Here is a 27610-nt window from a genome sequence, read left to right on the forward strand (position 1 = left end):
CCCGGGTCCCCCCTCTCCCTGCCTCCCCCCTCCCCCGCCCCGGCCGCCTCCCGTCGGAATCCTCCCCCTGCAGTCCTCCAGGGCCCGCCTGGCTGAGGATGTCCGCCCCGCGCAGCGGCGTGTTTATTCCTCCCCAAAATGCAAAAATGTTCTCTGGCAGGATCGCAGAGTGGGGGGGTGGGGGGGAGGATGGTGGCTGCTGAAATATTGCATTTCAACAGGAAGCAGCTTGAGAATTCTAACAATAGTGATTTATTAAGTACTTGTTATAAAGCCTCTTCCTAAAATCTTCCCACGCTGGGTGGTGCTGGGCCTCCCCCTCAACCCACAGGACAAACTGTGTCAGACAGGGTAGGTAGGCGCAGTGTCCCAGAGTGGGGGGCACTGAGCCAGGGTGCCCCTTCACTTCCACTGACCGCTGACCTGCGGGCTCAAGTTGGCCTCGCCAACAGGTACGTGAAAGCCGCGTGTAATTTTAAATTTTCTAAGCGGTGACATAAAAAAAAAGTACTAAAAAGAAACATGAAATTTGTCTTAATAATATGCTTTTCTCTGCCAATATATCCATTATATTATCAACACATAATCAGTGTAAAACTATTGAGACATTTTGCAGCCCTTTTTTATAAGTAAGTCTTCAAAACCCAGCGCATAGCTCACAGCACAGTTTGTCCTAACCACATTTCAGATGTTCCAAAGCCTTCAGCCCCTATTGGCTGCCTATAGTGCAGCCTGAAGACAAAGGCATAAAGTACAAGTTGAGAATGTTTCTCTTGGTTGGAAGGGTTTGGGTTTTTTTTGTTGTTGGAAATTTCTGTACATTCCAGAGTCCTTGGGCTCTCTCTTCCACGTAAACATACAAATTACTTTTTTTAATTTTCTTTTAATCAAAATGATTTGGAAAAAAAATAAACAGTAACAACAAATACTCTTTGGAAGTTTCTTCTAAAACAAACAAACAAACAAAAAATACCAGTGAAATGGTTGGAGAGAGAATGAGTTATAAACTTAATGTTTTCCTCAATTTAGAAGTAAATCAACTTGATTCCGTGTGTGTGTGTACTGTAAGATGAAAAGTAAATACAGAAGTTGTAAAATGCGATCTCATTACCGTTTAGGTTTCATTTTCCTGATTATTAGTAAAGGTTATTATCTTTCATATGTCACTTGGTCATTCATGTTTGCTAAGTAAAATGCTCATGTTTATAGCATATTTCTTTCTTTCTTTTCTTTTTTTCTTTCTTTCTTTCTTTCTTTCTTTCTTTCTTTCTTTCTTTCTTCTTTCTTTCTTTCTTTTTTTTTTTTTTTTTTTGTTTATTCATGAGAACACAGAGACAGGCAGAGACAGGCAGAGAGAGAGGCAGGCTCCATGCAGGGATGTGGGACTCCATCCTGGGACTCCAGAATCACATAGTGGGCCAGTGGGCTGGAGGCAGGCGCTAAACCACTGGGCCACCCAGGGATCCCTCTTTTTAACTTGGTTGTCTTTCTGTTTTATTTCCAGAACTTTGTCCAGTATACAAGTCTTTTTGTTATACATGTGAAAACATCTTGTTTCAGTTTGTGACTTGGCTTTTCATTTTCTTTATAATCTATTTTGATGAATGGAGATTCTATATTAATGAAGTCTATTGTAAAAATATCTCAGCTTTAGTCATTAGGAAATCTTCCTTAGTTCAAGTACATATTCTCTTAAATTCTCTTCTATAACGTTTAAATTTTCATTTTTTCCTTTAAATTCTTAGTCTATCTAGAATGAATTTATTTTTATTTATGACAAAAGTAGCCAATTCAAAGTATTCTTTTGCTCTATGCTGCCATATGTGTGGATAATCAGCCATTCTTTACCATTATGTCCCCTTCTGATCTATCATCTGTTATATATGAAGATTTCACATACTTGTGGGTCTGTATGTATGTTCTGTAAAAGTTCTTGGTCCTCTTTGTTTATGCTGCCTCCATATCATATCCTCTTAATTTTTGTAGTTTTATATTACATGATGATAACTGATAAGGCAAATCTTCTCACCTTGCTATTGTTAAATATATATATATATATATACATATATATATATATTCACTTCCTATGTAATATGGCATAAAGAACTAAACATTATTTTATTTTCATAACTTCCACATCTCTTTTTTTAACAGCTTGTTAAAAATAAATATAGAATTTTAACTCTATCATCATGTTAATGCACTTTGGCCACAAGACTATGTCCATACACATACATGTATGCACAAATTATTTTAGAAATTCCTTCTTATTTCACCAACACATTAACAGTGATTATTAAGAATTGATCATACAGAAAAAATTGACCATATATTTAATTAATTTCGTTGTTGGGCAATGTTTCTTAAATTCTCATTTTTTTGTCTTTCCTGAGTTCTTTATTCTGACTTATATTCATGATGCTAGAATAATTTCTGAACATTTAAGACAAAGTGCTTGGATAGTATATTTTCCTGTTTTTTGATTTGACTGATAATTTACTTTTTTTGGTTCTCAGATGATTATTAAAATCTGTGTTCTAAATACTTATTCCTAAAATTTTATTAGTATTCATACATTATCTTTAAAAATATCAGCATGGACAGATATATTTTTATTTTATACTTTGGATTATAATACAATAATCCCTTATTTATTTGCTTGCTATATTGTTCCATACTGGCCACTGGGGTCTTTTTCAGGTTGACTTCTGTGTCCCACTTAATATGCCCCAACCTTTCATATTTGTTTGTTTGTTAGCATTCTCTTACTTCCTGGCAGTGCAAGAGGGTTCATCTTGTATTTACCCTGTCCCAAGTTCATAATCAGGACCTTCTCCAAGGACCTCTAGTTTCTTAAATTGGAGAAGGGTGTTTATCCCAACATTGGGATTGCCCTTTGCTACTGGGGTGCCACTGCTTCTAGGTCTTCACAGTGGACAAAGTGAGGAAATTGTGTGTGTGTGTGTGTGTGTGTGTGTGTGTGATGTATATGTATATGTGTGTACACATATTTTATATATACACACATATATAATGATTTATCCATGTATGTTTATTTACTCATATATATAATGCTAAACATGACTTCATGCTCATGTTTCCAACTCTCATCCAGTACCACAGGTTGATTCTAGCCTTCTCCTTTGGCCAATTTAGAACTTTCATCTCTGACAGCAAAGTATCATACAGCATCTGTTCAACCTAGTATTCATAAAAAGCAGTTTTAGAATTGTTAAACTGTATCCCACACACACAAAAAAAACAATTTCTGAACTAGATTTTAGTGATTATGTGTAGTTCCCCTTGAGTTTGACCATATAGATTGCAGCCACAGCATCATTTTCCACAGAGCCTCAGGTCAGCTCTTTAGTCCCTTTGCCCTTTCTCATGAAGTGACACCCCACATCTGGAGCACCATTACATTCATTTGTCACAGACTGCATTCCATTCCAAGAGTCCCCCAAGTTCTGGTTAATTGATTTTTAAAATTTGCATACAATTCACTCCCTATGATAAACAATTCTGTGGGTTTTACAGCCACCTGAGTACCACGCAGAACAATTCCATCATCCTAAAACTCCTCCTTAGGAGAGGTAGTTCACCACCCATGTCTTCCTCCACTGTCTTTGGTAATCATTGATCCGTTTTCTGTCCTTAGAGTTTTGTCTTTTCCAGAATGTCATTTGAGTGGGATCACACAATATATAGTCTTTTGGGTCTGACATATTTTACTTAGCAAAATATAATTTTGACCCTGAATAGCATTCTGTTGTGTGGTTATAACTCAATGTCTCAGCTAGTCGGGGCTGCTATAACAAAGTGCCACAGACTAGGTGGCTTATAAATAGTGGACATTTAAATTCTACAATATTCATGGCTGAAAGCCCAAGATCAGGGGAGGGTGCCAGCATGACTGGATTCTGGAGAGGGTCCTCTTCTGGGTTGCATACTGCTGTCTTCCTGTTTTATCCTCACATTATAGCTACAGAGGGCCAGAGAGCACTCAGGAGCCACTTTTACAAGTACACTAATTCTCTTTATGAGGGTTCCATGCTCACAACCTATAGTCTGTGTTGATCAGTTTTATGTGTTGGCCTGACTAGGCTAAGGGACTCTCAGATAACCGGTAAAACATTGTTTCTTGGTGTGTCTCTGGGTGTTTCTGGAAGAGGATAGCATTTGAACAGTAGGCTAAGTAAAGAACATTGCACTCAGACACTCGGGTGGACATCATCAATTGCATTAGAGCCTGAATAAAATAAGGAAGTGGAGGAATTTTCTGTCTGCTTGAGCTGAGACAGCCATCTTCTAGCTGGGAACAGCAGTTACCAAGTGCTCGGACCTTCTGACTCAGGCTGGGACATACACTGTTGGCTTCCTTGGCTCTCATCTTGCTGAGGCTCCTACTTGCAGTGTAGCCTCCATAGTCATGGGGGCCCATCCCTCCTAATAAATCTTTTTCTCTGTGTCTCACTATATCCTATGGGTTCTGTTTCTCTGGAGAGCTCTGACTAATTCACCTCCCAAAAGCCCTACCCTCTAATACCATCACATTGATGATTAGGAATCTAAATTTAGGAATCGAAAATTAGGATCTAAATTTGTGGGCAATACAAACATTTAGTCCATGTACTCAGTTTAACTATTCTCCTGTTGAGAGAATAGGTTGACTATTTCCAGTTAGGGGGATTATGAATAAAGCTGCTATAAACAGTCACATATAAGATTTTCCATGCACATAAATTCCCAGTTGACTTGAGTAAATACTTAGGAATGTGATTGCTGGGTCATATGAAAAGTTTATATTCAACTTCATAAGAATCTGCCAAGCCATTTTCCAAAGTAGTTGTACTATTTTTTGCATTCCTACCAGCAAAATGAATGAGTGTCTCTTTGGTATATATCTTCACTGGCACTTGATAATGGCAAATTTTCTTTTTAAATTTTAGTTGTTCAAAGAGATAATGAATTGTTTCTTAATACTTACTATTATAAATAATCCTGTCACTCTGTAAGTAACCTAGTTTTGTTTTTTATTGTTTCCCGATTAAAACTTGCAAAATTTTCCTCTTGTTCTAGAAAATTTGAAATTTCACAAGGGTATCTGTATGTGTCCCCCTTACCACCATTGTTTTTCTGATAAAATACTCAAATCTTTCCTAAGATCTGAAAAATTTTGTTCTTATATGCTTGAAGCTTTGCTTTTTCTCCCCCTACACCACTCTGCTTTAGAGAACTAGTGGAGTTTGGGTCATTAATTTCTCCTTTTCATATACTTTATTTTTCAGAGTTGGTGTTTCTATAATTTTTGCTTTATATTTTATGAAAAATGTATCCTTTTTCTATAACCAATGTTTCTATGATTTATTTGAGTTCATATTGAGTTTCTTTGCTCCCCACTAGTTCCTTTTACATACAAATTTACTTATTTTTATAAAATAAATACACTGGAGATGTTAATTATAATATTAAAAACATTGAGTTCATCAGAGCCATTGACTGTGAATGTCCAGTCTCTTTCTATTGCTCTTTGACTTATTCCTTCTCTTCATATTACATGATAATTTGGTTTTGTCTATTCATGTTCAGGAATGGTGGTCAGTTCTGTCAGACCTTAGTATCTAATACAGCATTCCTTATCATGTTTCTGGAATGCTGCTGAGTTTCCTCTTGTGTAGCTTCTCGTGAGCAAGTCAGTTGCCTGTAGTGTTTTGTGGCAGTAGAGTGGAGAACGGACATTTTCAGGAATAGGATGGATGCATCTAAACCAAAAAATAGGGATCCTTGGGTGGTGCAGCGGTTTGGCGCCTGCCTTTGGCCCAGGGCGCGATCCTAGAGACCCGGGATCGAATCCCACGTCGGGGTCCCGGTGCATGGAGCCTGCTTCTCCCTCTGTCTGTGTCTCTGCCTCTCTCTCTCTGTGACTATCATAAATAAATAAAAATTAAAAAAAAAATAAACCAAAAAATAATTTTGTTTGTTTGTTTGTTTTTTACCAAAATACAGATAGGTGTACTGGGGCTTTCTAAGAGCAATGTGGCTGGCCTGGAGGTACTTTAAGATAAAAACTGTAAATGTTTTTATTGTGTTGTCTGTGCCAAGTAAAGGACTCATGAGAACAAATGTTTTACCTGTAGCTCCATGTATGGTCCAGGAAGCCATAATATTTGTTTTCGTTACTAATTTCCAATTGATTCAGTCTCAACTTGTGCTGGTGAACTTTTTTTTTTTTAAGATTTAAAAATTTTTCAGTAATCTTAAAAAGCACAATTTGCTTTGGTTGAATGCTTTGCATGGGTACCATAGATTGATATAATTTGCTTAATATGTTATAAAAATTCTTAAAATTTTTATCTATCTTTGCTACTTTCTCTTGTTTTCCTGCATATAAAGATATTTTTTTTATTTTTCTTCTTCTTTGTATTTCTTTGGTAATTTTTTTTTCTTTTTTCTTTTTTTACTTTTATTTATTTATGATAGTCACAGAGAGAGAGAAAGGGAGGCAGAGACACAGGCAGAGGGAGAAACAGGCTCTATGCACCGGGAGCCCGACGTGGGATTCGATTCTGGGTCTCCAGGACCGCGCCCTGGGCCAAAGGCAGGTGCTAAACCGCTGCGCCACCCAGGGATCCCTTCTTTGGTCATGTTAAAGAGACTTTATGCAGCAGGAAAATAAATTCTTAGGTTTATCTTCATTAACACGGAAGATGGTCCTATGCATCTCTCATAGGATTTCCAGTCTTGTGCCTGCACTTAACAGGCATCTAGTATTTTTAAATACATTAGTATTTATAGATATTAAACATGTGTAAGTCAGTGATAGAGGATTTAGGAGAATGGAAAACCTTTTTTCTCTCTGAAATCACAAGGCATTCCAGATTGGTGGGATTAAATCCTATGGAGACAAGACTAGAGAGAAGTATAAATATATATATTGAACACTGCTGAGTGGCAGGGAATATGGAAGTCATTTAGTCCTTACAACAATTCTATGAGACCAGAATTTCTCCCCTTCTGTAAATAAGGACTCAGAATTACAGGGGTGAAATAATTTATTTATAAGTTGGAAAACTACTATGTGATAAAACCAAGATTCAGACTCAGTCTTCCTGAATTAAAGTCTATGTTTTCTCATTATATCCTATTATTACTGTGGAGGCAATATCAGTGCCCATGGACCAAGAAGTTTCACTGTTTTTACTCACTTTTGGGAAATATTCCTCCTCTTATTATTTCTGCAGAACCTACTAACTTGACTCAACTATTCTATGAGACTCCAATGGTAAAATCAAGTTGTAACCATGTGACATGCAAGAAGGACACTGAGAATATCTATGCTTACCTTTCTCTAGTTAGATCTTTTCCATCAGCTTGCCTATAATTCCCAAACAGACAGCCTTCCTTCTGCAAACAAATATTTGTTGAGTGCTTAATATGTTCCAGAAATCGTTATGTGTAGGCTCTGGAAACTAGGGAAATGCATGTGTAATATGAGCGACAAGTCACTCCACTCTTCAGGAAAGGTGAGAGAGCTTAGTTGGTAATCTCAAAGGCAATGGTTTGTGTCCCTGGGTCCATTGACCCACTTTCATAATGCTGAGAAAGAGAAGTATGTGAGGATGAAATTAAGATCGTGAGAAGAACTTAAAGAGGAAAAAAAGTGACCTTAAAGAGAAGAATGAAAAAGATATACCTTGTTCACTCGAGCTTGAAGCTGGCGACTCTCAATCAAATGAGGGAGTTCATTGGCAATTTCCATCCAAGGCCTAAACTGATCTGGAAGTTCTTTCTGCATTCAAAATGGAAACATCTCATTATTTTAGATCTCTCTGGGAAGCAGCTTCAGGGGAGTAGCTGCTTTCAGATTTTAGTCTTAAAGTAGAATTTAGGTCAGTTCAGCAACAAATATTGAGAATTCACTGTATGCTGGGTCCTATGCTAAGCATTGCAAGCACACAAATAACTGAAATACAATCCTACTGGGCATGTAGTCTAGTAAGGCAGGAAAACATGTAGTCAGATATATCCTAATGCAGTGTAATATGTTCAATTATTGACGTGTATACGTTTAAGAACTTGTGGGAAAAAAAAGAACTTGTGAAGAAGAGTAAGTTGTTAATTCTGTCATCAGGTGTGGGAAATTAAAGGGAAGTATTTGTAGAAATATGACAATTGGGGCCAGTGTTAGAGTCTGAAAGTGACTTTGTTCGGTGGAACTTTGAAAATGGGAAGACAGTAAAACAGAGGAGACATTGCATAAATAGAGACAACTGTGCGTCCTGGATTACAAATGACTCAGTGTTACTGGAATATTAAGCCCGAGAGCAAAAGTGATGGACAACGAGACCAGAAAATCAGATCAAATATGCTTTAATGTACATAAGGATTTTCTTTTTATGTAGTTGGTGACATGGTTCAATTTGAATTTTAGAAAGGTAATTTCATTTGTAGGGTTTGAATGTATAAATCTGATTAGGAAGGCTTTGAAGTACTATAATGAGAACTAAATTTAGGCAATGACAGTGAATTTAGAAAGGAAAAGGCATGTATTCAAGAAGTATTTGGAAAGGGGCACCTAGGTGGCTCAGTGAGTTAAGCATCCAACTCTTAATTTTGGCTCAGATTGCAATCTCAAGGTCATGATCTCAGGGTGGTTAGATCCAGTGTCAGGCTCTGCAGTGGACTAGGAGGAGTGTGCTTGAGTTTCTCTCCCTCACTCCTCCCTCTGCTTGCGCTCTCTCTTTCTCAAATAAATAAATCTTTCAAAAAAGGAGAAATATTTGGAAAGTAAAATTCAAATGATGAGACAATTACATTTAGAGATGGGGGCTAAAGGCAAGATGACTTCTGGTCTAATAGCGCTGCCTGTGCTGGAACCATGTTTTAGCCAAGTAGTATATAGGCTGAATTTCAGCAATCCTGATTCCAACCCAGGAAATGGCACACTGTATCTATTGCTATAAATAAACTTATGTTGGAATAAGTCACACTTGTGTGTTTACATATTGTCTATGGCTGCTTCTACATTATAGCCTCAGAGTCGGGTAGTTACAGCAGAAAAACTATATGGAATACAAATCTTCAAGTATTTATTACTTGGCTGTTCACAGAAAAAGTTTGCCAACTCTTGATCCCTATGGTCTACACCTCTTTTTTCAGAGTATAAACTGTATAAATGTGTCTCTGGGTTAAGGACAGGCCATATGGAATTGATGGGAACACAAATTGAAACAGAAATACAGAGGGATGTCAAAAAGAAGGCATAAACTTAGTGAATTTATTTTTAATATTTATAGCCTAAAATGTCTGTGGAATGTCAAGATACTGGGCAAGTACATTTGCAGTTTGAAGTTCAGAAAAAAAATTAGTATTAGAAATGCACAGTTGGGAGACATAACTGGTAAAAACACCACATGTACTTAAAACCACAAGAGTGTATAAAGTCATTTGGGAGAAGTCACAAAGTGGAAGGAGACTGCCCAGATCAGCACACTGAGGAATATTGACAAAGCAGGCTGAGGAAGTATATCCAGCGATACAGACCAAAAAGGTTCAATGAGCCAGAAGAGAATCACCCTCCAAAAGTCAAGACGTTAGAGGACATCAAATAAGGGATTCAACAGAAGGTCAAAGGTATCATTAGAAAGTTAAAGGAAGATTGTCCCCTTTGAAAAAAAAATTAAGAAGATACTCATGTATATCAGTCTTTCTATGTATCTGGCATAGAAATTTAGTTCAGGGTCAGGCAAGCAGTGTTTAAATTTTAGTGAGTTGAGGAAGTGAGAATACAGAGACCCAAAGTGTAAATTACTATTTTTAAGAGAGTCATAGGGCATTGGCAAGGAGGCATTTGGGTCTGAGATCTATCTCAATTTTAAAATGAGAACTTTAAGAAGTTTAGTCTTGAAAGGTAAAGGACAGACATGAGTAACTTCAGGCAAAATGTTATGGAGTAAGGGGAGAAGGGGAATAAGAGGCCAAATAAAGCATCTGGCTTTGAAATGATAGAAGAGAAAGTCTGGAGCTTGAGGGAGTTTGCTCTTTATGAACTCAATTTCTCACCAAATGGGAGAGATCAGCTTCTATTACTTGAAGAAAGGGGTTGGTGTTAAAGTAATTATAGAAGGGAGAAGGAACAGAAGATTAAACATAAAAATACAAATACAAACAATAAACTCTGTTATATGTCTTATATTATGTACATTATACTATATTATAATCATATATATAAAACCCATCACAATTTGAAAAATGTGTTCGGAGAGGTAGAGAACTATAAGTTACCCATAAATCACTTATTGGAGGCAGTCCTCTGTCTCAGATCTGAGACAAAATTGGGTTCAAACTCCTAATTAATTCATAACCTGGGAGAATCTAACATCCAATCCACAATCTCTGAAAATTAAACTTTATTTAATCCTCTCTTTTTTATCTTTGAAATTGAATCAATTCAGGACAAACTGAGAACTCCCTACTAGCTTTCTCAACAAATCAGATTATACCAGCATCATATTATTTTTATTTTTACTATAAATACAGATGATCATGGAGAGAAAATCCCATTACACTCTCCTCCTCAGGTGTTCACACAGTACCTCTGCTTCTGGAAGGGAGCTACCTTTCTCCCCCCTTCTTCTCCCAGGGAGAAGAAGTTTATAAACACAGTAGTATAATCTTCCCCAGCAATGCTTAACAGTGGGTGCAGAATTGAAGAGGGCTGATAATTATATTGACCCAAGTTTGAAGATTTACAGAGTTGGTAGCAGAATTGAGAATATTAGCAAGAATAAAGGCAGAAACATTTATGATAAACAGACTCTGAACTGGCAACTTGTTTGTCATCTCATTTGTATGATGCATGTTTTATGAACAAAAACTGAATATGGTTTTACAGAGACAATGGAATTAATCTTCATAACAGAAAAATCAAAGTTGCAGAGTCATAATATTCAGAACGTCTTTTTAAAGTGGGTTTTTAGGGGAACCTGGGTGGCTTAGTCGGCTGTCTGACTCTTGACTCTGGCTCAGGTCTTGATCTCAGGGTTGTAGGATAGAGCCCTGCATTGGGCTACATGCTCAGTGTGGAATCTGCTTGTCCCTCTCCCTCCACTCCTTTCCCCACTCTCTCTCTACTCTCTTTCTCTCTCAAATAAATAAATAAAATCTTTAAAATAAAATTAAAAAAATAAAGTGGGTTTTAAGAAGGAAAATTGTAACCAAATCATCACCTCTGGCCTTCTCTCCTCGATGCCTAGATAAGGGATATCCTATTTTAAAAATTATATATATGGTGGCATCCTGGATTTCTGTTTTCTTCACCTTCATGCAAATCCTTAAATACTACCTTTTGCCTTCAGTTGTGCTGCAGTGGAGTATTTACTTTTTCTTTTCTCTTAGATTCCTAGGGGAATCTCTGCCTTCCTCCTGTTTTTTTCTCTCCTTTGGGAAACAAACCATAAAAGACTCTTAAAACAGAGAACAAACAAAGGGGTGATGGAGGGAAGTGGGGCAAGGAGGGGCTAGGCAGGGTGATGAGTATCAAGGAGGGCACTTGATATGATGATGAGCTGTGGGTGTCATATGTAAGTGATGACTCACTAAATTCTATTCCTGAAACTAATATTGCACTATATGTTAAATAAATAGAATATAATAAACATTAGAAAAAAATAAAAATAAAAAGTTCTAAAATTTGGATCATCCACAAACACAAAAATACCCAATAGCTTTTTAGATCATGAGGGCTCTCAAAGTGTGGTGCCTAGTCCAGCAGCATGGAAACTTGTTAGAAATGCACATTCTCAGGCTCCACCCCAGGCCTATTGAATCAGAGACTCTGGGGTGGGGTCCAGGAGTATGTGTTTTAGCAAACCCTGCAGATAAACCTGATGTACTCCAAAGTTTGAAAATCACTGATGTGGGGACATTGAAAATGATCAAGAAGAGGAGAAAAGATTTTAAAGATATTTCATAATCTATTAAGAATGTAGCATCTCTTTTTAGCTTTTCCTCTATAGAGACAGAAGAACGTATGGAATTATGTTAATTATTTTTTGATTGCCAGGCCTTTTTTTTTTTTTTTTTTTTTTTTTTATCTACAAGGTAGGAGACAGGATTAGTTGATGAACTTTTCACCAAAAAGCACCTATTTTCTGTCAGTTCATATATTATCTGGCATATCTGTTCTAAAATCTGTATGGTGGGATGCCTGGGTGGCTCAAGGGTTGAGTGTTTGTCTTCAGCTCAGGGCATGATCTGGTTCGGGGGATCGAGTCCTGCATCAGGCTCCCTGTGAGGAGTCTGCTTCTCCCTCTGTCTATGTCTCTGCCTCTCTCTGTGTCTCTGATGAGTAAATAAATAAAATCTTTTATGTTGGTAAATTGAACACCAATAAAAATTAATTAAAAATAAAATAAAATAAAATAAAATCAAGGAGCAAAAAAAAAATCTTAAAAAAAAATCTGTATGGTATTCCAGTATTCTATTAATGAATATTACTAATTGTTTCTAATTTTTCACTATTAACAAATCTGAAACGATCAAACTTATACATGTATTTTTGGATGTTTTCATATTATTAGGACAAATTCTGAAAAGTGGAATTGCTGGATTAAAGATTCTGTACATGGAAAGGTTGATAATCACTTCTTGATTTTCTAAGAGAAAAATTACATGAATTTATAATTGTAATTACAGTATGTGATATATAATGGGAGTGCCAGCTTATCTGATTCTAGAAACAGTGAGCATTACTCAACTTTCTTTTTGTTTTGTTATTTAAGATAGGATCTGTATTATTTAATATTTAATTAACTTTCAAGCTAATTTTAAGTTAATTAAGTAAATTTTAAGTTAAATATTAAATGCTTTTAAGCTATCCTCAAGTATCAAATAGATGTAAAGCTATAAAGTTTAAATAGCTATAAACCTAATTAAATATTAAATGCTTTTAAGTTATGCTTTTAAGATAGGATATGTATTATTTAATATTTAATAAACTTATTAAAATAACTTCACAAGAGATATACTCCTTTTGGAAATGACGATTAAAAATAATGCCGTCAATCCTTATGGCAAAACAATCAAAAAGCACAAAATTTAAAGGGTGGAAAGTAAAAGTACCCTAATTCTCATCCTCCCACCTAGCAATAACAACACTTGCAAGTTTCTTGTGTGGTTTTTCAGAAATTGTACATGCTATCATACTATTGTGTACTTTTATAATTCCATGATTATTAATGAGTTTGAATATTTTGTCATATGCTTTGATCATTGCATGTTGTGTACATGTGTGAAACAGCCACTCACAAGGTAGTGAAATTAACCAATATTTTCATTTTTGCCATTGGGTTTTTACATTATGTTTGGAAAGTTCTTCCCATCCCAACAATATTTCTTTTAGGCTATTTCTAGATTAACTATTAATACTCATATTTGGAATCCATCTACATTTGTGTTGTTCATGTTATGAGTTCAACATATTACCTCATTTCTATCTTAAAATAGAGTCCAGGGATGCCTGGGTGGCTCAGAGGTAAGGTGCCTGACTTCCAGCTCAGGTCATGATCCTGGGATCTGGGATCTAGTCCCACATCTGGTTCCCTGTGAGAAGCCTGCTTCTCCCTCTGCGTATGTCTCTGCCCCTCTCTCTCAGTCCATGCCTCTCAAATAAATAAATAAATCTTTTTTAAAAAATGAAATAGAGTCCAGAGATGTTAGATGACTTTCAACTTTACTGAGGTTACACATCTGGTAGGTGGCCAGGTCAAATCTCCTCTGACTCAGAGTTCAGTGCACTTAATACCTCATCAGAATAAACACAGGGAGAATGGTGGATATAGGGGGATGGAAAATGAGTGTAACTGGATAGGAAATTAAAGGAAACTGTGTTTTTCTTTCTTTTCCAATAACTGGAAGATCCAGATGTGGATTAGACAAAGGTAATGAAATATTTGGTCTGCCTTCCTTTTTGAAAACCAATTTCCTATTTTATGTTATTCTTCTGCTAGATTTATACATCTGCCAAAGTGTAATTTTCAAAAAGTTAAAAAAATTAGACATTTGTAATTAGACAAATAGAGAATTAGACAAAATTAGACAAATAGAGAATGTGTATCCAAAATATCTTTGGTTCCTTAGTGAGGAAATCAGCAGGATGATAGAGTTGGTTCAAAAGCATTTGTTAAACTGGGTATTTGCAGAGTCTTTTTAAAAAAAGAATGTTGAGATAAAATTGCTAAGCTTAATAATAATAATAATCCAGTTAATGTTCATAACTTTAGGGGTATGGTATATCCTCTACTCAACAGAAATCAGTTGAAGCTTTTCTTGTACAATGATCTTCAAGTTAATGTGCAACCTTACAGGATGGGCCATAACTGATAGTAAGTAGCATATAAAACAAAGGGAAATTCCTTATATAATTAAATAGTCCTCAGGTGAGACTGTTAGGGCTCCAGGATGGTATTAAATGAACACATAGCCATCCTTTTGCTTTTTTATTGATAAATTTTTTCAACACACTTATAAAATAGAATAGACATCTAATAGGAACTATTTTGTAGGAATAATAAATAAACTCTGTTAGATAAGCACTTTGGTTAAGTTAATTAAAACTTTGGTTAAGAAAATCATGTGGAAAGTTTAAAAATACAAGTTTGAATGAAAATAAACCAGGAGAATATCAGCAAAGCTGGGTGACAATATGAATATTGCAAAAATTAGAATTTAAACTACCAGAATTTGAAGGAGATAGCTATAAATGAAATAAAATATTTAAGTGTCAATGGAAAGAAGCCATCTGACACTGCAGCAAAATCAAGCGAGGTCAAAGAAATTACTGGATGGCTTTGAAGAGATAGATAAGCAGCATGAGGGGACTTGCAGGCTACACCAGAACATCTGGTTTTGTTCTAAAAAGCAGCAAGAGAGTTTTAAAGAGCAGAGGGGTGTGGGGGTGTGGCTGGATTTTCCTCTTAAAAAGTCACTCTGACTGCCTTCCAGTGTTGCCTGGCTGCGCAAAAGTGGAAATGAGACAAAGTGGAAGGCAATAGCCCAAAGGAAAGTGATGGTGGATTACACGAGGGTGGATAGCGAGGAGATACATTTCAGAGACAAAGCTGAATCCACTCATTCTCAAATGAATTTTTGTAAATATTGAAGATTATTGTGAGGCTGAGGTAAGAAAAACGTAGTTAAGGTTAACACAGGTGGAGTACCAAGTAAGAATTTACTAAATAGTAATTACTACTATTATATTATTATATATTATAAAGGAGTTGTAATAGGAAATAAGGAAACTCAACTTTAAAAAAAATTGTTTTATTTATTCATGAGAGACACAGAGACATAGGCAGAGGGAGAAGCAGGCTTCATGCAGGGAGCCTGATGTTGGACTCGATCCTTAGACCTGGGATCACGACCTGAGCCAAAAACAGACACTCAACCACTGAGCCACCCAGGCGTCCCAAGAAAACTCAACCCTTAATAAAATACAGGAAAATGGTATAAATATATTTTGCTGATACATTTGAAAATCTGTATTGAGTCAGCATTTCGAACACTGTAAAAGATTGGTCTTTTTTATCTAGAAGTAGGAATCTTAATAAGCATAGAAAAAATGGAAAATGTAATTAAAGCTTACTAAAATTTCTCTAGTCTCCAGAATTATGATTTATTTTCTGTTCTGGAGCATAGAAAAACAAGACAGCATCTAATGCACCTTATGAAGATAACATAACCTCAGGAGTAGTCCTTGAAAGAATAACACTACTGGTATTTATGAATACAAAAGGATAATACTTAAATAAAATATTATCAAACTGAATTCAATAGTATGTTAAAAGACCAATCAATTTTGAGCATTACCGTGAGTATATTTTAACATTAGAAAGTTATTATTATGCACGAAATCAGGAAAATCTAGACAAAGAATATAGAAGATTTTTGGAGAGAATATTTTCATAAGCTGCTGGAGGATATACCAGAGTAACAGTAAATAATGGCTAAAACGCCTTGTAAAGAGAAGGGACTTGACAATAAACATTTTCTTTTTTTTTTTTTTTTATTGTTGTTGTTTCCTCCCCCTCCCCGATGGATGGTTAAATAGATTTGAGACCGAAGCTGAGTAGCTATGGATAGCAGCTCCCATAAAGAGCAGTTCTCCTTCTCTGGTCCCTCTCTCCACCTAGAACACAGTCATTCTCCATAATAAACACTAGACAAATAATACAAATTATAACTTTTAATTGGCACTAAAATAATTAGTCTATCTAGAATGCCCAAATCTTTTGTTTTGGTCTCCTATTGTTTTCTAAGCATCTACTTAAGTTCCTTTAAATGTAGAAAATAGTGAAAAAATACTAAATTGAAAACAATGAATAAAATGCCAGTAAAAAGAAAATTAGAAAAGAGAAAGAATAGTAAATCCAGAGGTCATTAATTTGATGAGAGAGAGAGAGAGAAAGAGAGAGAGAGCAAATGGTTGTAGATAAGAAAGAAGTTTGCAGAAGAGCTCTAAACAGGGACGCCAGAGTGGCTCAGTGCTGAGCGTCTGCCTTCAGCTCAGCTTGTGATCCTGGAATCTGGGATCGAGTCCCACATCAGGACCCCTGTGAGGAGCCTGCTTCTCCCTTTGCCTATGTCTCTGCTTCTCTCTGTGTCTCTCACAAATAAATACAATCTTAAAAAGAAAAAGAAAGTTCTAAACAACTGCCTTCAAAATTAGCTAGTGATAAGTTATTTTCAGGAACAAGATAGAGAATTTTTGTGCAAATGGTTTAGTTTGAATTAAAACATAAAGGGTGGAATAGACACACAGTTTTCCATTTCAGTTTTATTTATGAGAGGAAATTGAAACTAACCAAAATGTTTAACCCCATTTAAATTGCAGTGTTATATCATGCAAATGAGATTTGATGAAACCATTAAAATTATGTTATTAAGACATTAGTTTTAGGCAAAAGTTTATTTTATAGTATCAAGTTAAGCATGCAGAGCTCAGGTTTGGATATACAACAGGATAACAACTTTACAACTTTGCACACGCATGCATGCACACACACACACACACACACAAGCAAATACCCAGATATACACACTCTTAAGTAAATTACCTTCAAACAGTGAGGGTATTTTGTTTTTTTGTTGTTGTTATTCTTGTTTTCCAAAGGTATTTTGATTCTGTGGAGCCAGGAGTAATGTTTCATACATTTTTAAATTTTTCTAATATTTATTTAATATGTTTTTATTGGGCAGCCCAGGTGGCTCAGCGGTTTAGTGCCTGCCTTTGGCCCAGGGCGTGATCCTGGAGACCCGGGATCGAGTCCCATGTCAGGCTCCCTGCATGGAGCCTGCTCCTCCCTCTGCCTGTTTTTCTGCCTCTCTCTCTCTCTCTCTCTCTCTCTGTCTCTCAAGAATAAATTTTAAAAAATTGTTTAATGTTTTTATTAATTTTGTAATAAAATAGCCACATTTAGAACATGTGTTTTTTGTAAAATCATTCATTGTGGCTAATGATAAGCTTCCATACTTCCGTAGTCTCCCAATTTCTAAAGATTAAAAATAAATGAACAGTTAAAATAAATGTGAAGTAAAATAGCAAACGATGGATTGTCAATTTATGAGACTTATTACCTTGAGATTATATATAATTGAGAGATACTGATCAATAATAAAACTGTAAGATGTTATTAAAAGCTGTCGGGAGATATTCATGGCAACCATGTTTCAAAATCAAATTAAAACACATAGTTTGGGGATCCCTGGGTGGCGCAGCGGTTTAGCCCCTGCCTTTGGCCCAGGGCGTGATCCTGGAGACCCTGGATCGAATCCTGGAGACCCTGGATCGAATCCCACGTCAGGCTCCCAATGCATGGAGCCTTCTTCTCCCTCTGCCTATGTCTCTGCCTCTCTCTCTGTGTGTGACTATCATAAATAATAAATAAAAATTAAAAAAAACATATAGTTTGATAAAAATTGGCATAATTATGGAATGAAATGGGATCAAATATTCTATTTCAAATTGGTCATGACTTAGAAATTCTGGGCTATATGATCCTAACTTCTCCTGTTGTCAGTAAGCCCCCAGGGCCTAGTCTGGCCTAGAATTGAGTTTTAGACTCAAACCGGAGTGTCAAAATATTAAGGGCTTTACAGATCAGTAATATCTAATCTTACTGAGTTCTTACTTTCATTCTTACAGCATACCCACGAAATGTTATCCTCATGTAGAAAAAAAAACAGGGTCAGAGAGATTAAATACAACTTGTTAGTTTTAAAACTGATGAGTTTCAGCTAGAATTCAAACTCAAATCACTATGACTCTTAGAGAGTTTGCTTATGCCATTCATCAGAATTTGTTATGTCAACTATCTACTATTTCTTAACTAGAATTGTTTTATAAGAAGAAACATCATGGACCCCAGAGAATAATTTCCCAAGGATCCAAAGACTTCAGTTGGGAAAAATGATGAAAGAAACTAAAATCCAATTTTATGGAAACATTTTTCAATCACAAATTATCATCACAACATTTGTTTTTATTTCTAGGCAGAGGAAGAAAACCACATGCAAGTATTCATGCACTTTCAAGAATATGTCTTTGTACCTTTTCCCTCATCCTACTGCAAAGGCCACAGTTTCAGAAATATGATTCTAGTGTGTCCTTTTAAATTCATGCAGGAGAAGAACCACTTCTTTCCCATGTAACCATGGTCACACAATTACTGCCCATATGATGGTTTTTCATATTCTAACTTTCCTCTGACTTTAAAGGTACAATTTTGCAGCCGAGGATGTGCCTTTTCTTCAGAATATATTGAGGTCATATTGATGAACATGAGCTAACATTATGCTGACAAAACTGGCCAATATTTAACGGTCCTTGTGTCTTGTTGACTGCTTAATATCTTGCACTCTGCTTTTCATTGTCTTCACCCTCCCATGCATGTGTGGTCAGGTCTTAGGACAATCATAGTTCTGGTTGCCCAGGCCCCTCTCTCCCTCTAATGCCTTATCTTTTCATCTCACTCCCCATGGTGGATTGGATGTATGCCTCCTCCAAAAAGAAAGAAAGAATGAAAGAACAAAAATTGAAAGAGGAGAGAGGAAGAAAAGAAAGAAGGAGGGAAGGAAGGAAGGAAGGAAGGAAGGAAGGAAGGAAGGAAGGAAGGATCCACTTGGAAACTGTGAAAGCAACCTTATTTGGAAAAAGGGTCTTTTTGATGTAGTTTAGTTAATAATTGCAAGATGAGATCGTCTTGGATTAGGGTGGCTTCAATGACAAGTGTCTTAGAAGACATAGACAGGAAGAAGAAGACAGACACAAAGAAGGCCACATCAAGATGGACACAGAGAGTGGAGTTATTCTGTCATGAAAGTGATAACAGCTGGAGCCACAGGCCAATAGGAAAGGCCAGGAGGGATTCTCCTATAAGAGCCGCTGGAGGGAAACTAGTCCTGCTGACACCCTGACTTGAGACTTCTGCTCTCCAGCACTCTGTGAGAAAAAGAATTTCTGTTGTTTTAAGAGACCAAAACTGTGGTAATTTTGTCATAGCAGTACTGGGAAACTAATAAATGCCCAAGCCTCATTTTGAATGAAAGGAGGATTTGTATTTTCTTATGGCCAATTTTCATTCTTTCTTAGCATCTATCAGCTGGTCTCCCCATGAGAAAGCTCTGAGTGGCATCATTGTTTAAAATTCCAGTTTCCAGAGGACTGTCTTGGCTATCTCTGCTTCTACTTCCTTATCTCCGTCCACAGCTTTCCCCTTTGTCTCTACTTACCTTTGTTGGTTCCTTAATTTTGGCACGTAAATCCAAACCTCATCCAACCTCCCTGCCCCCAAACACATTTTTCCTTATTGACCTACATTAACTATTATGAAATGTAATCTCTTTGTCTCTATCTCTACTATATTATCCTCACCACCTCAAATCTCCCTTCAACATGATCAGATATGCCCCAGAAACTAGGGGAAGTAGCAATAGATTTCTCAGGGAAATATCTGAATATTTCGTACCTACAACTTATGTCTGGAAACTACAGCCTCCGATGCTATAAAAAAAGCACTGAGGCAATTATTTTTCTACTCCTCTTTCTAAGCACCTGGAGTCCACTGCTTCTACCAAGGGTTTTGAATTTCTACAGGAGAGTATATATGTATCTATTTTTCCTAAATAGTTATTTGATCCCTGCAAAGAATAAAGTTCAACAAGCTATTGGGACTTCAAGATAAAAACCTCCTGCACAGTGGAGGACACAATGAACAAAACTAAAAGGCAGCCTACAGAATGGGAAGGACTCTGATGTTTATAGCAACATTATCAAAAATAGCCAAACTATGGAAAGAACCCAAATGTCCATCAACTGATAAATAGATAAAGAAGATGTGGTTTATATATGTGTATATATATATAATGAATATTACCCATCCATCAAAAAAATTAAATCTTGCCATTTGCAATGACATGTATGGAAACAATGTATTATGCTAAGTGAAGTAAGTCAGAAAGACAAATACCATATGATTTCACTCATATGTGGAGTTTAAGAAAACAGATGAACATAGGGGAAGAGGGAAAAGAAAAAAAGAGAGAGAAGGAAACAAGCCATAAGAAACTCTTAATGATAGAGAACAATCTGAGGGTTGATGGAGGGAAGTGGGCAGGGGAATGGGCTAAACGTGTGATGGGTGTTAAAGAGGACATGTTATAATGAGCACCAGGTATCATATATAAGTGATGAATCACTGCATTCTACTCCAGAAACCAATAATGGGCTGTATGTTAATTATCTAAAATTTGAATTAAAAAATGAAAAAAATTTTCCAAAAAGAAAAAAGTTCCCAAAGTCCCTATAACTATTGGCACCAGTCCCCTTTTTCTGCTTCATGAAAAACTTAAAGTTTCCCTTTTCCTTTTTTAAAAAATTTTTATTTAAATTCGGTTTAGTTAACATATAGTGCATTATTAGTTTCGGGGGTAGAATTTAGTGATTCATCAGTTGCATATAATATCCAGTGCTCATTCCATCAAGTACCCTCCTGAGGCCCATCACCCACCCACCCATCCCCCACCCACCTCCCTTTCAGCAATATTCAGTTTGTTTATCTGTGGGTTTTTTTTTAAGATTTTATTTATTTACTCATGAGACACAGAGAGAGAGAGGCAGAGACACGGGCAGAGGGAGGAGCAGGCTCCATGCAGGGAGCCTGATGTAGGACTCGATCCCGGGTCTCCAGGATCACGCCCTGGGCCCAAGGCAGCGCTAAACCGCTGAGCCACCGGGGCTGCCCTGTGGGTTTGTTTTTTGTGGGCTTATCTTTTTTGGTTTTTGGTTTTTGGTTATTGGTGTTCTTTTGCTGGAGGACCAGTTAGGGGTTTATTGCCAAACAGTGAGAACTTCTGAGCCCTGGACAAATGTCATCTTTGAAAACACGGAGCCATCAGAAGCTCTGCCAACCACACTGGAATTTTTGGCAGGAATAGTTCATAGGCAGTGAGGAACATGTACTTCTATTAGGAGATGCATAATGTCTGGTTGTGAGCAGCCATTGATGATTCTTTCCTCCATTCATTGTTTCACTGGGTTTGATAAGATGGTGATATATTTTTTTGGCACGTAAAATATGTTCAATATATATTGATCAAAATTAAACTAAGAAGAAAACCAAATAAATGGTAAGTAATGCTACCAAAACAATCTCAGAAGAAAATGAAATATGACAAACCAAATGCAAGAGTATTAAAACTATGTTCAGGTAAGATGATCATGTCAAGGAGTTCCCTCTGTCTATCCAAACCTACCAATTAACCCTCCGAACTTGTTCAAGTTCTGTCTTCTCCAGGAAGCTTTTCCTGTCACTTCTGGTGTGCAACAGGATCACTCCTGTCCTCCCAACCACCCTTAAACTTTCTCTTCTTCAGAACAGCTTTAGTCCCTTCTACTATTGCCTATAGGTCATCCTGTAGACCCTTTGGCATCATAGTGCTCTTCCTTCAGCTAAATACCCGTTCAGCAATAGAATCCCTTTGATAAAGAGCACCCTCCCCTCATTCCAGATGAGAGGCATTATGCTCCTGCCTCCTTTCCATTCCTGCTGGTGCGTTTATCTCCAGGCTGTTACTGCCTCTCCAATATCCGTCACCCGACAGATTTTGCCCTTGAAATATGCCCTCCCCATAACCCCCTTCAGAACCTGCTTAACAAGAACTGGTCAGATCACATTTTCCCCCTCCTCTGACACCTACAGCACAGCCCACATTCAAAAGACAGTTGGAGTCAGGGACAACACCAGACTTACAACTGACCTCAGCTCAGAATTCCTTGTCTGCTCCCATTCTTTCCCCCTGAGGCTTCCTTCAGGCTGGACTCAGCAAAGCTTTTCTCTGATCAGGAGGTTTCCCCTAATGGTAATTATCTTGCATACTCTGTGATTTCCCTGATCATCCTGTCTGCCCCATTAGAGCAGCACCCCCAGTAGACCAGAATTGCCAGAGCAATACTTCACTTCTCTCACATGCCACCAGCATCCACCACAGTGCCAGCTGGCTCTCAAGAAGTACTTGGAGCAGGAGTGAGTAATGAAGGGGGGCTGTTGGTGGCCTTTTCTGTAGTAGCTATACCTTGCATTTGGTACATTCTGAGAGATGGTGATATTCTAATCTCATAATTTCTTCTTCATTTATAAGTCATTTCTGGATGATGCTTGGGAACTAATTCTTTAGTTTGGAACTGTTTAAAAGAAAAAGAAGAAAGAAAGAAAGAAAGAAAGAAAGAAAGAAAGAAAGAAAGAAAGAAAGAAAGAAAGAAAGAAAGAAAGAAGAAAGAAAGAAGAAAGAAAGAAAGAAAGAAGAAGAAGAAAGAAAGAAAGAAAGAAAGAAAGAAAGAAAGAAAGAAAGAAAGAAAGAAAAAAAGAAAAGAGAAAGAAGAGAAAGAAAGAAAGAAAAAGAAAGGAATTAAGCATTTTTCCTGCCCATGTAGATCAAAGTAAATAGTTTATGAGATGTTTATGTTCATAAAAGGATCCTTTGTTTTTGTATTTAAATTACTTCCAAGCTCTACTCAAGCCACAACACCTTTATTACTATAGCCAGTCTCTCAAGTGTAGACCCTCATCTCTCACCTGGACCTGCACTGTCCTCGATGCATTCTGTGCCTTTCAAGTACTGAGTCATTTAGGCTAGAGATTTCAAATTAACTGTTGGGTTGGGGCTCTGATATCAGTATTTTTTAAAGCTCCTCGAGTGATTTTGGTGTTCAGTCGAGGAACTGGTGCTCTCACCCACCCTGCACTTTGTGGAGAAAATTAAGGCCATTCCACTTTAAGATCTGCGTTAGCACAAGTACAACCATCCCAGGGACCCGTGAATAAGGGCTGAAATTTATATTACTTCAGTTACAGGAAAAAAAACAGTTTACAGCTTAACGTTCTAGAAAGTCCCATATTAGAATAAGAACAGAGCCCAAGCCAAGGGCAGGAAGCCCCATATTAGAATAAGAACAGAGCTCAATGCCCTTGAAAGCCCCATATCAGAATGTAAACAGAACTTGAGGAGTTGCTCCAGCCCTTCTGGAGGTCCCCTAGACCAGCCCTTAAAACTAAGCTGAAACCCACCACGGGTCCAAGTCCCTGCTCTGCTGCTGTGTCGTGTATACTTGGACCCAAGCTCAAGCTTGTAAATAAACCCTCGTGTGTTTGCATCAGTGTCGGCTCCTTGTGGTTTCTCAGATTCGCAATCTTGGGCACAACACACTTAACATTCTACTAGAAAAAAATTCAAATGCCAGTTTCATTATGTCATTTGCCAGATTTGTGAAATCCAAATTCTTGAGCCTAAAATTGGAGATCTCTGTTCCATACTGATCTAATCTACAGCTATAATCTGCCCTGAGCCCCTCCTTTCCTGCCAAGCTGATTTCCTTGTATTCTTTAAGTCTGAAGAAAAATTACTCCCCGCCCCCCACATCCACCCAAACACACATACACATGCACAGGACACATGATCTGGCAAAGAATTTTTGTGGCATGTTTATGGACAGGAGTCTGCAGGTATACATTTTCCACACTGAAACGCTATCCCCTGGAAATGTTTGAGAGTGGATAGAATCCGTGGGGTACAGTATTTAAAAGCAAATAAGCCCCCTCCCCTAAAGCCCTAATATTTGCTTGTTCATTAGCTTGACTGTTTTATTCAGACAAACTTCAAAGTAAATATTCATAGTAAGCATCTAAGCTCGCTGAAAGAGTAACTTTGGGCCAGTTGACATGATGGAACAGCTCTCTGATCATTTGCCTTTAAACTAAAAGGAAAGCAAAACCTATTTGTACCCTTAGCAAAGTCAGTGACAGATATTTCCTAATTCGTGATCAGTTTCAACACCACTGCTGCTTGGTACCTCTGGTGACCAAATCCCTCCTAAGGGATGGAGCAACCTGGGGGCAGATTCTGATGAAAACTTCCTTCTCTCATCTTGTGCTAGAAATAGGGAAGTTTAAAATTTTCACAGAAATCAAAGGAAACTAAAAGTGAAACACAGAATTACATTTCCAGAAATCTGACATAGGACTACTATAATAAAGTAGGCCCGGTTTGCCAGGGAATTTTTTACATGAACTTAGGAATGGAAATTTCTTGTCAGGGGGTATCCATTAGCCAAATCACAAGACAGACATGATCTGGCTCAGGACATTATGAGCGCTTGATACCTGTTATTGTTTCTCATCTAGTTTTCTTATTTATCAACGAGGAAACAGAGGAAAAGTCGATGATCATGGTGCGATAAAGTTACATACTTTATAATATTATTTTTCCTCTGCTTAGTGTACATATTTAATCTCAATAAGTGTTAGCCTATTGGTCTTTTCTTGCCTGTGAACCAGGGATGATAGGAATATTCCCAAATCAAGTTTTCCACACAGAATGGAGTTTTTAATGAACATTGGACTGAGGGTCAGGAGAACTGTTTCTAGTCTTGCACTAAATTTATTAAAGGGCTTTATTCCACAGTAATCCAGTGGGAGTGGCACTAGATCTGCATCCACTCTGTGTGAAAACTGAGGGTCAGTGCTTGTGATTCACACAGGGTTACAAGAGTTAGTAAGTGCAAGTCAGGATGACTGACACATTCTGGTTTACCCAGGACTTTCCTGCTTTAGCCCTGAAAGACCCATAACTTAGGAACCCTGTAAGTCCTTGCAAATGCAAATTCTTGGGCACCATACCAGCAGTAAGAGAATACATTCTGTACTCAGGGCTACAACCCTACTCTCCATAACACCCTGAAATCATTACTTCTAACGTTCAAGTTACTTGCAGATCTGTGGCTTGTTCCCTCAACTAACGGCTTAACAGACAGCTTTTGGGACCAATGAATAGATGATGTCTTAATCTGTGTTCCCCAAACAACAATTGAAAGTAAATAAGCATTACAGTGGGTATTCAATAAAAGCTCATTGAATTCTAGACCATTCTTTAATCATATTTAAATGACAAATTAGGCTTATTGTGGGGGGAGCAATTGGATCTATTAAGCTATTGCAGTAACTACAATATTGGACCTCTAGATTCTCAACCAAATAGTTTTGGCCGTTATCTATGTGATGTAGTAGAAAAAAAGATGTTGAGAGTCCTGAGTACTAGTTCTACTTTTGACACTCATATGGCTTTGGCAAGTTACTTCTCTGGGCTTCAGCTAGCTAAATTCAAAAGCAGGAAGTTGGGATCAGATGGTTTCTTTCTTTCTTTCTTAGATTTATATTTATTTACTCATGAGAGACACAGACAAATATAGAGAAAGAGGCAGAGACACAAGCGGAGGGAGAAGTAAGCTCCATGCAGGGAGCCCAACATGGGACTCGATCCTGGGACTCCAGGATCACACACTGGACTGAAGGGAGCGCTAAACCGCTGAGCCACCTGGGCTGCCCTGGATCAGATGGTTTCTAAAGCCTCTTACAGTCTTAACATCTTGGCTTTGGACCACGTTCAGAGAGTAAACAGTGTTGGTAAAAGTTAAGTGATGAAACAATTGTATTACAGGTTGTACCTTTAGGAGAGTTAAGAAATAGGTATTGTTAGTTCTCAAGGGTTACTTCCTCTTCTCAGCAATGTCTGTGAATATTTGATTCTTCTCACCAAGGCCCAAAGTACTGATGGCCTCCTATGAACTTTTTGCTCTCCTACTAGTAAGCCCCGATAAACTGATTTACTCCCTTAATTGATCTCTAAGTTCTGTCTTTTCCTTGGTAACTACAGATTTGCTCATATGTTTACTGGACTAATTGACAATCTATTAAAAACAACTGGTGTTAAAACATTCTGTTTGAGTGCTGTGGCTGTCACTTTCCTTTTGTTCATAATTACACTTTGAGTTATTCGTAGAATCTTTTCCCAGGTATTTATATTACCTGTCCCCTGACAACCACATAAATTAAGCAAACAAAGGAACCAACAAATCAGCATCCTGAGAAACCTATTGTGTCCTGGTCCAAGGCTCTATACTTACCAAAGGATTTGGAAGAAGAAAACCATAATCTTCAGAAATATGAAATCTTCTTAGAGATAATAATGGTGCTGTCTTCAAATTCTGACTTGGAGGCTCCATAATTTTGTTTGAAGTATCTACACTAAAGTCTCAGTTCCTGAGTGTCCACTACTTCAATATTTTATCAAAGACCCAGGGTAAGGGAGCTTCAGAATAGTATTTTCCCACTGGAGTTAATTCTGTAGTGTCTCAGCAACAGAGGAGAACCTTGATCTGAGGTTGAATTCCAGACTGCCACAAACTTTATCTGACACAAGGCTGAGTAAACACTTACAGACTGCTAATTACAAAACAGGGAAACATGGGCAGCCCGGGTAGCTCAGCGGTTTAGCGCTGCCTTCCACCCAGGGCGTGATCCTGGAAACCCAGGATCGAGTCTCGCATCGGACTCCCTGTGTGGAGCCTACTTCTCCCTCTGCCTATGTCTCTGCCTCTCTCTCTGTATCTTTCATGAATGAATAAATAAAAAATCTTAAAAAAAAAAACCGCAGGGAAACAAAATCACAATAGAAAAAACAACAAACAAAAACCTCCCTTTCTTTCACACACATGTACTATGAGAAGATTGTCTTTAAATCCAGAGACAAAAATAAATAAATAAATAAACAAACAAACAAACAAACAAATAAATCCAGAGACAAATTTGTTCTCCTTTGGAAAAGGGGAAATGAACTAGAACTATGGTCATGGCTTATCCCAAATACCCTGAAATAACCTGGTCCACAATGACTTTCGACACACTAGGTCTTGATCCCTATTATTAACACTGGAAGTTAGTTATATTTAGACAGAAATTTCAGTGGTTGGTGGTGACTGGAGAAGAGGGGAAGACTCTAAATGCATGTCAGAATCTCAAAGGGTTCTGAACAATGACATGCTCTAACATACTGAACAACATACTGTAAAATACAATTGCTTTGATTTCTTTAAGAAATAATATTTAATATTTTTTTTGAAATCTTTAATCACAATAAGGAGGACATATATATTCTTAAGTTTAACAAATGAGGTAGTGGATATTAACAAACTTAAGAGCCGGAACACATTATTTGATTTAAC

General features: G+C 37.3%; 1 protein-coding gene and 1 long non-coding RNA gene across 3 annotated transcripts in view; both read right to left on the reverse strand.

The window, feature by feature from the left end:
* The window catches only part of IDO2 (indoleamine 2,3-dioxygenase 2), a 56860-nt gene extending 30085 nt beyond the window's left edge, over window positions 1-26775 (reverse strand). The window contains exons 1-2 of one of the 2 annotated variants that reach the window (XM_025993638.2): window positions 26513-26774; window positions 7694-7789 (exon numbers count right to left, since the gene is read on the reverse strand). In XM_025993638.2, coding sequence (XP_025849423.2) covers window positions 7694-7789; window positions 26513-26611 — 195 coding nt within the window. In that variant the 5' untranslated portion in view covers window positions 26612-26774. Of the gene's footprint in view, window positions 1-7693; window positions 7790-26512 lie in introns of both variants that reach the window. The other variant, XM_072763472.1, reaches the window with a different exon arrangement.
* On the reverse strand, window positions 3032-7672 carry LOC140599655 (uncharacterized). The gene is made up of 2 exons (XR_012002551.1): window positions 7343-7672; window positions 3032-3201 (listed from the first exon to the last, which is right to left on the reverse strand). It is a non-coding gene; the product is annotated as an uncharacterized lncRNA (long non-coding RNA).
* Window positions 26776-27610: the final 835 nt, after the last annotated feature.

Source organism: Vulpes vulpes, chromosome 7 (genome assembly GCF_048418805.1).
Source record: "Vulpes vulpes isolate BD-2025 chromosome 7, VulVul3, whole genome shotgun sequence".
Taxonomy (NCBI): domain Eukaryota; kingdom Metazoa; phylum Chordata; class Mammalia; order Carnivora; family Canidae; genus Vulpes; species Vulpes vulpes.